Source organism: Mesocricetus auratus, unplaced genomic scaffold, assembly GCF_017639785.1.
Source record: "Mesocricetus auratus isolate SY011 unplaced genomic scaffold, BCM_Maur_2.0 Super-Scaffold_100010, whole genome shotgun sequence".
Lineage (NCBI taxonomy): Eukaryota > Metazoa > Chordata > Mammalia > Rodentia > Cricetidae > Mesocricetus > Mesocricetus auratus.
This window is the reverse complement of record NW_024429194.1, coordinates 67660995-67671581: the sequence shown is the minus strand read 5'-3', so window position 1 is coordinate 67671581 and position 10587 is coordinate 67660995. Positions and strand designations below refer to the sequence as shown.

The 10587-nt window shown below is 50.3% G+C and overlaps 1 protein-coding gene across 3 annotated transcripts; it reads left to right on the top strand.

The window, feature by feature from the left end:
* Positions 1-2788: 2788 nt before the first annotated feature.
* Positions 2789-8825, top strand: Tmem106c (transmembrane protein 106C). 3 transcript variants are annotated; one of them, XM_013111018.3, is made up of 8 exons: positions 2789-2920; positions 3383-3576; positions 5121-5184; positions 5758-5917; positions 6008-6148; positions 6526-6575; positions 7021-7074; positions 8106-8825. In XM_013111018.3, exons 2-8 carry the CDS (start codon positions 3393-3395, stop codon positions 8200-8202), a joined length of 750 nt encoding a protein of 249 aa, XP_012966472.1. In that variant the 5' UTR covers positions 2789-2920; positions 3383-3392; the 3' UTR covers positions 8203-8825. The 3 variants fall into 3 exon arrangements, with proteins under 3 accessions (XP_012966472.1, XP_012966473.1, XP_021081161.1); XM_013111019.3 differs by having other exon boundaries at positions 2824-2928; XM_021225502.2 differs by lacking the exon at positions 2789-2920 and adding an exon at positions 2938-3036.
* The last annotated feature ends 1762 nt before the right edge of the window (positions 8826-10587 follow it).

The following is a 10587-nucleotide window of genomic DNA, read 5'->3' as shown; positions in this document are numbered from 1 at the left end:
AGCAGAGGCCCTCCCCTGCCTCTAGAAAGAGCAGCATTCTCAGGGCCTCACTATCTTCAGTCTGTGGGGCTAGGGCCCATAATGGTTGTGGAGAAATGGAGAAGAGATGCCCAGATGGCCCCTGCTTCCGCCCTGGCCACCCCAAGAGCCCCAGTGAGCTCATGTCTACAGTAACCCCAATACTCATAAATCCGCTGGTGAGACAAATCTGGAAGCTAAACACAGGTGAGAAACGATGGCTGTCTCCTCAGGAATGTGCTGGCCAATTAAGACTCTTTAAGATGGCTCAAGAAGATGCAGGGACTATTCCCTCAGGCCATGCTGGCCAGCCTCCAGGCTGGGTAGTTATGTAAGGACTTACTAAGGGCTTACTGCTTGCTGGGATTCCAGGTGGGAGCTAACATTGACCCAGGTGTGTGGTCTGTCTACCCAGCCACACTTTTAGGAGCAGACAAAGAACCTCAGGGTTCTGCTGGTGACGCTCCAGGCCCCCTTTCTTAGCCTGCTAACCCAAGCCCTGCCTCTTCCTGAAGCAGCCGCAGTGTTCTAGGCTCTTGTCCTCTTGAGCTGACAGGGTGGGTTGCTGTCTGCTTCTCCCTGCTCCCACCAGAAGGCCTGGACATGGTGTGGACATTGGGTTTATTGTCATGTTAGTACCAGCAGGGTGTCTGGTAGAGGCTACGTGTGGGGACACCTTTGTGAGCATGATCCTCTGCGAGGTTACATTTGATCTTTTGGTAGAGAACAGGGTTATTCTATAGGTGAATTGCTCCTCTTCATGTAGGAAAACCTATGCTGGGCAGGGCTCTGACAGGTCTGAGTCCCCTCTGTTGAAGGGCAGGTGTTCTAAGAGCCAAAGCTGGCAGAGGGTACACCGTGTGGCTAAGGCAGTCTGCACGTGTTAAAACCAAGTCTTTGGCTGGGCATGGTGGCACACACCTTTAATCCCAGCACTCAGGAGGCAGAGGCAGGCAGATCTCTGTGAGTTTGAGGATAGCCTGGTCTACAGAGTGAGTTTCAGGATAACCAGAAGTACACAGAGAAACCTTGTCTGGAAAAACAAAACAACAAACAAAACAAACAAAAAACCCCAAACCAAAACCAGCCATCCAAACAAACCAAGACCTTTTTTGTTGTTTGTTTGTTTTTCGAGACAGGGTTTCTCTGTGGCTTTGGAGGCTGTCCTGGAACTAACTCTGTAGACCAAGCTGGTCTTGAACCGCCTGCCTCTGCCTCCCAAATGCTGGGATAAGACCTTCTTTTTGTTTTGTTTTGTTTTGTTTTTGAGACAGGATGTCTCTGTGGCTTTGGAGGCTGTCCTGGAACTAGCGCTTGTAGACCAGGCTGGTCTCGAACTCACAGAGACCCACCTGCCTCTGCCTCCCAAGTGCTGGGATTAAAGGCGTGCACCACCACTGCCCAGCTTAAGACCTTCTTCTTTATTTGCAAAGTTTCTGTATTTGTTAGGATCGTGTCCCACAGTGAAGACATTAATGCTCAGTAGCTGAGCATTCTATCAGGGACTAGACTTCCTTTATTCTTCTGTGCAGCATGGCCTCTTAGTCACCATATAGCTGCTCTAATCTCTAACATCAAGCTCAAAGTGCAAGTAGGGAAAGCCAGAGGATCACTTGAGTCTCTATCTCCTTTAAGGATGTGTCCTAGAAAAGAATTCTACACTCTTACCCCTCATTGGCCAGAACGGTGTCACATGACTAACTACTGCACGTGGGAGCTGAGCAATATATTTTTAGTCGAGTGTTCATTTCTCCCAACATCATCAGATTATTGAAGAAAGAAACACAAAGAGTTATGTAAATACATTTCAGGGAATGGCTGAGGACCAAAGGGGGAGTGGGGTGATGGTTCTTGGTTTCACAGTAAAGGTTCACACCAGTGGTGGCCAGCAGTTAGACAGTGTCCAGACAGCTACAAGAACCATCCACATTTCCCGCAGTGACATAAGGAGGTGTGGGAGAGAGTGGTGGCCAGTCTTACCATTCACATGGGTCCTAATTCGTCCAGTTTCAGCCTATCAAAATAAATCCTCTCTTTCTTCTATGTTTTGGTTTAAAACAGCCTCACTTTACTGACTGGCCTCAAACTTTGTGGCCAGGCTAGCCTTGAACTCGTGGTGGTCCTGCTGCCTGTATCTCAATCGTTGAGATTGCTGGCATGCACCATCGCATGGGGCTCCCAGCCTCATCTTAAGCCCTTTTCACCCGTTTCATTCGTTTCTGTGGCACTTTGGTTTTAGGGGGGCTCTCTGGAACTCTTTACGTTCAGCACACGTTTCTTTGTGGATAGTGGTCTCTAAATAGGACCAGCTTGCAAAACTGAACTTTGGGCTTCATTCCCGTGGCTAGCTAGCAGGACTCTGGCGGAAGCTTCCCCCCACGCAGTCAGCTCTGGGGCCCCTGTCACAGTGGGTCTCCATATGCTCTCAGGCATTCAGATCCTGTGCCAGCAGCGGGCCCGGGACCTAGGGCAGAATCTGGGTGTTGAGTATCTTTACACTCCGAGTCTCTGTGCTGTGGGAATGGCTTTGGCCACAGGCGCCGCCGTCTTTCCACACAAAAACGCTCGGATCCGGAAGCTCTAGTGAACCTTTCCTAGCGTTTCTGGGGCACAGAGGTGCATTCTACCTACCCCCCCCACCCCCACCCCCGCCCCCACCCCCACCCCCACCCCCACCCCCACCCCTCGGCGAGCGTCTCCTCTGCTTTCTGCCGCCCTCTACCGGCGTCTAGGTGCACTGCAGCTGCGCGGTGGGAGGGACGCACCAGAGCGCAGGCGCAGGCGCTCGCCCGCGTCCTCCGGCCGGCTGGCGATTGTGCGCGTGCGCACGGGAGAGGCGTGAGGAAGAGTCGCTGAAGCGCGCAGGTGGATGGAGGAGTGGTCCCGAGAGTAACTGCCCGGAGTGAGTTGGTGCGCCGCAGGGCCTTCGGAACGTAGCTTTTGGCGGGGGCGTGACCTGAGCTCGCCCCCTCAGCTGGGAGTGGAGGAGCGGGATCGCTGAGGCCTTTTACTGACTTGGTGCCTGATGTTTGTCCGTCGGGGCTGCAGCCTGTTTGCCTTTCAGAGTTTGCAAAGAGTAGGGAGGAATGGGCGAGGCTAGACCGCGGGGGGCTGGGGTTTCCCTGGCAGTGCGAGGCGGCCTGATCCAGCGAGGGCAGGTCCCATTCCCTAGCTACCTGGGGGTGGGGTGGGGGGTGGACGACACAGGACGCTGTTGCAAAATGAGGGCCACGGTAGGAATTTTGCCCACACTTAGGTAGCAACCTGTCAGTTAGTATCTCACATTTCTTGTAGAAGTGATTTTTCTTTCCTGTAGTGGCCCGATGTAGACACTAACACTCGCACATCCCCGCACCTCGTGTAGGAGATGACACATGGGGTCTCAGCATTCCTCCTCTGCCCGCACATTTTGTCCGCGGAAGAAGGATGACAACCTGGAGGACTTGCAGTCCGAGAGGGAGCAGGAGGAAGCCATCGCTCACTTCCCCTATGTGGAATTCACGGGGAGAAACAGTATCACCTGTCACACCTGCCAAGGAGCGGGCTACGTCCCAGCAGGTGAGACCTGTCAGCCATCATGGAAAGCTGGCGTCTGCCCCAGCCAGCCCTCCCTTTATGGTCACACACTGCCCTGAGTTGTAGCCAGCTCGGCCCACGTGATAGCCTGGGGCAGATCGTAGGCTTCTTTTGATCGGATATTTGGAACCCTTTCTTTTCTTCACTTCTATAAGGATTCAGGCATTATGCTGGCCTGCCCCTGTCACCTGGCGGAATGCATTCAGGCGGTACCCTGGTCAGCCCAGGGTTCCATGGAGTCTGCACGCTGGTGCAAAGGACCCATTTAAAAGACAGACCCTGCCCACTTAACGGTTCTCCTCTCTCCCACTGCCCTCTTTCCTGCCGTTCCCCCCGGGGCAGACTGGACTTTTCCTGTCTCCCTCTCCTCTGCTCTCCTCTCCTCTCTCTGTCTCCGTGTCTCTTCACCTCTTTTCTCTTCCCTTCCCCCTTCCAACTCTGTTCCCAGTTGGCCAACACCTACCCCTCCCAGCCCTTTTCCAATAAACTTGATGTGGGTTTGTTGAGTTTTGTGGTTCACGTTTCATTGCCTAAAGCTGCAGCAAACAACCACAACTTCTACTGTATTATTCCTTGGTATCTTTTCTGGTCGCTGTGAGAAAATGCCCTGGCAGAAGCAGTTTGGGGGATAAAGAGTTTTTTCTGCTTCACAGCTCCAGGTCATAGTCTGTCACTGGGGGGAAGTCAGGACAGCGGAACTTAAGATTGCCCGGTTACACTGTAGTCATAGGAAGCAGACAGCAAGGAATATTTGTACTCAGTTTCACCCTTTTCATTCAGTGGAAGACCCAGCCTATGAAACGTCTTCCGACTTGAGTTAACCCAGTTAAGAAAATCACTTCAGACATGCCTGCTGGCCAGCCTAATCTAATCTAGACAGTGTCCCAATGAGACTTCCCAGGTTCCTAACATTAATCAGCTCTATCGTGGAGGCCCCGCTCTCGTTTCGAACATTTATTTCTCTGCTGTGGGATTTGTTGACAAGGCTGTTTCTCTGCCGGTGACTCAGTATCCTGAGGTCAACAGAATTCCAGGGGTCGGGAGAGACCCGACAGGGTCAAGCATGGAGACTGGATTATCTCTAGGACCAGCTGTTACTAAATTGGCCCTGGGGGAAGGGGTCCCCAGGTTTAGAGCTGTTAAGAACCTTGGAAGCCATGTACTCCAGAGCTCCAAATGATGAAAAGTGAGGAAACAGTGGCCTTAAGAAGTTCTGTGGCTTTGCCAAAGACAGTACAGTAAGGTCAGACTACGACTCCGGGTTCCCCAGGTGCCACGGCTCTGACAACTCCAGTAGAAGTCTTGTAATTTGTGCCATTCTCTATAGGTTTATATTTCTTATTTCCTCAGCTTTCTTTTCTTTGTTCTGTTTCTACATTTACCTGTTTCTTGTTCATTCAGTCAAAACTGTACTCTTTAGTGTCTGGTCCCAGATGAATCTTTGCTGTGGCAGTTTGCAGCGAAATGTGAACAGAAGGGCTACCAATACGTGGGGTTTGCACAGTGAGTCTCTGCTGCTTTTCTAGAGCAACTCAACGAGTTGGTGGCTTTGATCCCCCACGGTGACCAGAGGCTACGCCCCCAGAGAACGTGAGTTGACCTGCTCTCATCTGCTAACACCTGTTTCTGACCCTGACTCCTTTTTATGAAAGGCTACTTCATGGTTAATTATTTGAAAAATATGTCTGCCCTTGCATCTGCCCCATTTCCTTTATTCATTTACTGTTACTGCTTTTTTTTTTTTTTTTTTTTTGGTACTGCTGGGGCATGAATCCAGACTCTCCTGCATGCTAGGCCAGCACTCCTCCCCGCACTATACCCTCGCCATTTCCTTTGGTGCTTCTGCTTTAGTGAAATGTCCCTGCCACTGTTACAGTCTGGGAAAAGAAATGTGAGGCTGGACATACGTTGAGGGTCAAATGGAAGGGTGGAGTGGAAGGAATTGGAGAAGCAGGGTGTCCTAGGAGGTGAGCAGATGTTCTAGGAAATAAAGGGATCGGTTTCCCGTCCCAGAGAAAATGGCGTTCGAGTGCTCTCCCCCTGCTTGCTTACTTTGTGGTTCCGGGTTCTTTGTGCTTCACCCCTACCTTTTGTGTTAATTATGACAGTTTAGACTCTGATATCTGACTGCCCCCCTTGGTCGCCCTGTGCTGTCCTTTGCAGTAAACAGTACGTCCTCCTGTCGGTCCTGCTCTGTCTCCTGGCATCCGGCTTGGTGATTTTCTTCCTGTTCCCACACTCAGTCCTCGTGGATGACAATGGCATCCGAGTGGTGAAAGTCACATTTAATAAACAGGACTCCCTTGTAATGCTTGATGTCATGGTAAGACTTAGGGCCTCACTCCAGGCTTGTGCACTTGGCAGCCTTGGGACCAGGACACTTAACTCTCATTTCCTCCCTTGCGCTTTCCAGGCCACCCTGAAAATCAGGAACTCCAACTTCTATCCTGTGGCAGTGACCCACCTGTTTAGCCAGGTTCAGTACATGAAAGCTGTGGTTGGCACCTATGTGGCCACTAACGTCTCACTCATTCCCCCTCGGAGTGAGCATCTGGTATGTTGTGTGTGAAGGGCCTCCGCCCACTTACCAAGGAGGAGGATGGGAGCTGTGGGAATCCTGTGGGAATGCCGGAGTTCCGTTCCTTTCCTCTCAGTTCCATCCGGGGAAGACCTGGTGGGCTCTGTCATTATGAACAATCGGAAACAGACAGAAAACAGCATTTAAGACCTTGGCCAGTAAAACAGTTGATAAGAGAGGTGGAATTACAGCCTGAAGCCAGAGGCTTCTCAAAGGAAGGGGTGGGAAGTACTTAGGCCAGGCTCCCGGGCGCAGGAAGGGGCTTTGTCCTTGATGGGGGAATGGTTCAGCAATGATGCTGTAAGTAGAGCTTGCTTGTCACAGGCTGATGCCCGGTCTTGTTTGCTTTTCAGGTGAATTTTACTGTGAAGGCTGAGGTGGGAGGACCATCTTCCTATGTGTAGTAAGGACAGAGTTCTGTACTGTGCTGCCTGCCTGAAGAGATTCAGAGTCCTCCTCGATTGACTGTGTCCCCAGCTCTACCTTAAGCCCCAGATTTGGCCTGTGGAGTCCTGAGTTTTGGCTTTCTGGAGAGTTTTTGGGGAGGAAATAATCACTTGATATGTGACTGAAATGCTGAAATTTCTAAAGAAATTTAGAAACATTAGCAAACTCTAGAATTTAAATATGTGATGACTTTGAAAAGCAGAGAGCATGATTTGGGACATTGAGAATGACACTTTGAGGGTCTCTGAACCATTGGTCCTTGGCAGTTATTTTGGTTCGAAGTGGGGGGTACCCCAAATAGTTTGGTAGTGTAACTGAACCCTGTCCTGCCGGTTCTCCTGGGAGACTGTTCTTGTTTCTGTTTTCAGCCGACTGACCATGTCCGTATTTGTGGTCCACAGCTTCATCTGCACGGTACCTGCCGTCCTGGTGCACAACATTGTGATCTTCCTGAGGTATGTCCTCTGTCCTCTCTCCTCCTGGCTTTTCCCTCCGCCTGGGGCCACCTGGGAGCTTCCCACACTCACTAGAGGCGTGTGACTGCAAGCAGACCCGCCACCTGCCTCGCAGCTCAGACCCGGCAGTCTGGTGGTGTTCTCTAGAGGTGGAGCCCAGTGCCCCTGCATAGGCTGCCAGGAACATCATGTTCTGGGGGCTGGGGAGATGACTCAGCAGTTAAGAGCACTGGCTCCTCTTCTGAGGGACCCAAGTTTGATTCCCAGGGTCCACGTGGCAGCTCTCAATTGTCTGACTCCAGTTTTGGGGGATCCGATACGTTTTTCCTGGCCCCTGCGACCACACATACTTATTGTGCACAGACACATGTGTAGGCACCACACCTATACACATAAAATAAGCAGTTTTTTAAAAACTAAAAGAAATGTTCTACCCAAAATGGGGTCTAGTTTAACTAAACATGTGATCCTGTCAGAAGCCTCGGGAGTGAAAATCATACCAGCTTTCTCAAGGTGCAAGTACTAAGTATTTCCAGTTTACTCTCCAGTGACAGAGTTCCTAGTCTTGCAGCTGTGGCTATTAAATGTAAAGATGACAGACTTCAGTAGGACAGACATTTGAAATCTGAGGGTTTGAGTGGAGTTTCTCAGCTTTGGCACCGTTGACACTTGGGGTCAGTGAGCTCTTTGTCACCAGAGACTGCACTGTGGAAGCTTAGCAGTGACATCCCTTGCCTCTGCTTGCTGTTGGGCGTGCTTACCACCCTCTGCCCCACTCAGTTGTAACTAACCCAAAGATACCCACATGTTGCCAAAAGCTCCCATGGGGTAAAACTATCCCCGGTTAGTAGCCGCTGACCCAGAACATCACCTCGTGACACAGCACTTTAGAACATAGGTCCACTGGCCTCCTGGTTACATAACCATGAAGATAGGTGCCTGGGACCCAGATGAGTTCTAGCCCCTCAGTTTGTAAGAAGAAAAAAGTTTTTCCTGTTTGTTTAGTCTCTTCATGATCTTCTTTTTGCTAGGACGTCTGTGAGTATTTCATACATTGGCCACGTGTCCCAGAGCACCTTGGAGACACAACACTATGTGGATTGCGGGGCGAATTCCACAGCTGTTTAGAGCCTGCCCTTAGTTCTCCAGCGGCTGCACCTGTAGAAGGAAGCTAACATCTGCCCCCACAGCCCAGCGTCCGTGCTGACCCTGCATGGGGTAAGGGAGGAGGAAGTGGTTCTCTGAACCCACAGAAAGCATCCTTCCGCACTTACGGGAGAGCCGTCTTCACAGCACCTTGTGTCTTTCTTGGAACCAGCAAAATCACTGCCCAGTGCCTAGTCTGTGCCTAGCAAATAGTCAGCACTCAATTACAGCTTGAAGAATTGAATTCAGCTATTTCGGCTGTTGTTGAGATGAACCAGGGTTCTAGCCTTTCAGACCAGAGTGACATGAAGGTAGGATGTTGGTGACGCTGCAGATGTATGGGTGCCGCAGTAGTGTGCGCAGAAGCCACCAGCAAGAGGGGCGTCCAGAGGACCTTCAAGGAGCCCCTCAACAGCTGCATTTGTCTCCATCTGTTCCCTAATGCCCAGGAGCTTTACAGAAAGGTTTGGTTTTTTTTTTCCTTTCCCTTACAAAGTTATTACATCCCCCACCCCCAGCCTACTGTTGGGCTTGATGTACCTTTGATCCACTGGCTGGACATGGATTGGGGATTTGATAGAAAAATAAACCATGTTTTTGATTGATCTGCACTGTCTCTGCTTGCCTGTGTGCCTTTGCAGGCACCCATGAGACGAACTTGGAAGAGTTGCTTCTTAAGGGGGATCCCGCAGGGTGTGCTTAGGGAAGAAAAGACAAAGTACCCCAGCGGTGTGTCCTGCTTGCCCCAGGAGCAACCTCACAGTTCTGTGTGCAGAGTGGTGGGGTTGCACTTCCAGATCAGAGCACACAGCGCCCTCTGGAGGTTGGAAATGACGGGCAGCGATGCCGAGGAGTGAAGCTGTTTCTCCAGGGACTTCCCGATTCCTCGGGCTTAATATGAAGACCTGGTTTGAGGTTGGAAGTTTCTCCAGCTAGTGCTGGATTCTAATCACCTAGATAGCCAGAGCAGGGAATGGCTAGGTCCAGAGCTCAGCTGAGGTGGGCTCCTGCCCCTCACTGTACCACAGCAGATTGCAATGGGGCTTAATACTAGGTTTTGCGCCCATTCTCTTGGCCTCATTTTCAATATTTGTCTAATTACCCTCACCCTTTGAACCTTCAAACTACGATAACTAGTTTGCTGATAATACCCATGATTTAGTTAAAAATTGCAGGGCTTAGCACTGTAATCAGGCTGATTAGGTTGCCAGCATGTCCAGGGAAAAAGCGAGCACATTGTTTTAAAAACCGATGCCCTAAGAAAATTATGCCCCACGTATAAGAAAATGTCCACACTATGATTTCTTCAGTTATTCCATTTCCCTTTCTAGATTGTGTGTGTGTGTCTGTCCGTCCATCCGTCCGTCCATCCTTGTGCGTGGAGGCCAAAGGATGTCAGGTGTCTTCCTAGTTGCTTTCTTACTTTTTTTTGCAACAGAGTTTCTCACTGAATCATCGTTATCTAGACTGCCTGGCCCAAAAGCTCCAGGTCTCCACCTGTCTCTACCTAGTACTGCGTTCTAGATGAACACCACCACACCCAGTTTTCACATGTCTGATGAGGACCTGAACTCAGGTTCTCATGCTTCTGTGACAGGCACTTTACCAACTGAGCCATCTACCCACCCCTCGTTTTGTTTTTGTTGTTGTTTATTTTCTTTTACAAAAATAGCCTCGAAATGTTTTCTATAGTTTTGAAAAGGCTACTCGTTTTGGTACTTAGTGTGTGTGTCTGTGTGTGTGTGACTGTGTGTGTGTGACTGTGTGTGTGTGACTGTGTGTGTGTGACCGCATGCCTTAGTGACAGCTGCTGTTTGATATTGTAAAACCTAGCTACTATCAAATAAGAGCAATTGAAGCAAGCACAGTTGACCGTAGTCTCCTAATGCTACACAGTCTCACATCTGCTCATATTTTTAGCATCCTAAACTTCACATTGGGGTCCCTGCATGGTTTAGCATACTGTCTGTCAGTCATGTGTGTGCGTGTCCATGCATACGTGTTCATGCATGTGGAGGCCAGAGGTCAACCTCAGGTTTCCTCAAGTGCCACCCTTGTTTTTTTGTTTTTTGTTTTGTTTTTTGAGGCATGGTCTCATAGTGATCGTGAAGTGTGGGACAGGCTGGGTGGCCAGTGGACCCTGGACCTGCCTGTCTCCTCCAGCACCGTTATACCGTTATTTTATGTACATGTCTGTCACCCGTATGCAGTCCCCTATGACTGGCATTACAGATGATTGTCCGCTGCATGTGGATACTGGGACTTGAACCTACGTGGGTCCTCTGGAAGAGCAGGCAGCTGAGCTATCTCTCCGATCTGGTAAGGTTTTTAAATGTGGGTTCTGAGGGTTGAAGTTGTCACCCTTGT

Coding starts and splice junctions, on each gene's coding strand:
- Tmem106c (XM_013111018.3), top strand. CDS start 3,393: ATGGGGTCTCAGCATTCCTCCTCTGCCCGCACATTTTGTCCGCGGAAG. Junction 5,918..6,007: donor TTGTAATGCTTGATGTCATG/GTAAGACTTAGG, acceptor TGCGCTTTCCAG/GCCACCCTGAAAATCAGGAA. Junction 6,149..6,525: donor CCCCTCGGAGTGAGCATCTG/GTATGTTGTGTG, acceptor TTTGCTTTTCAG/GTGAATTTTACTGTGAAGGC.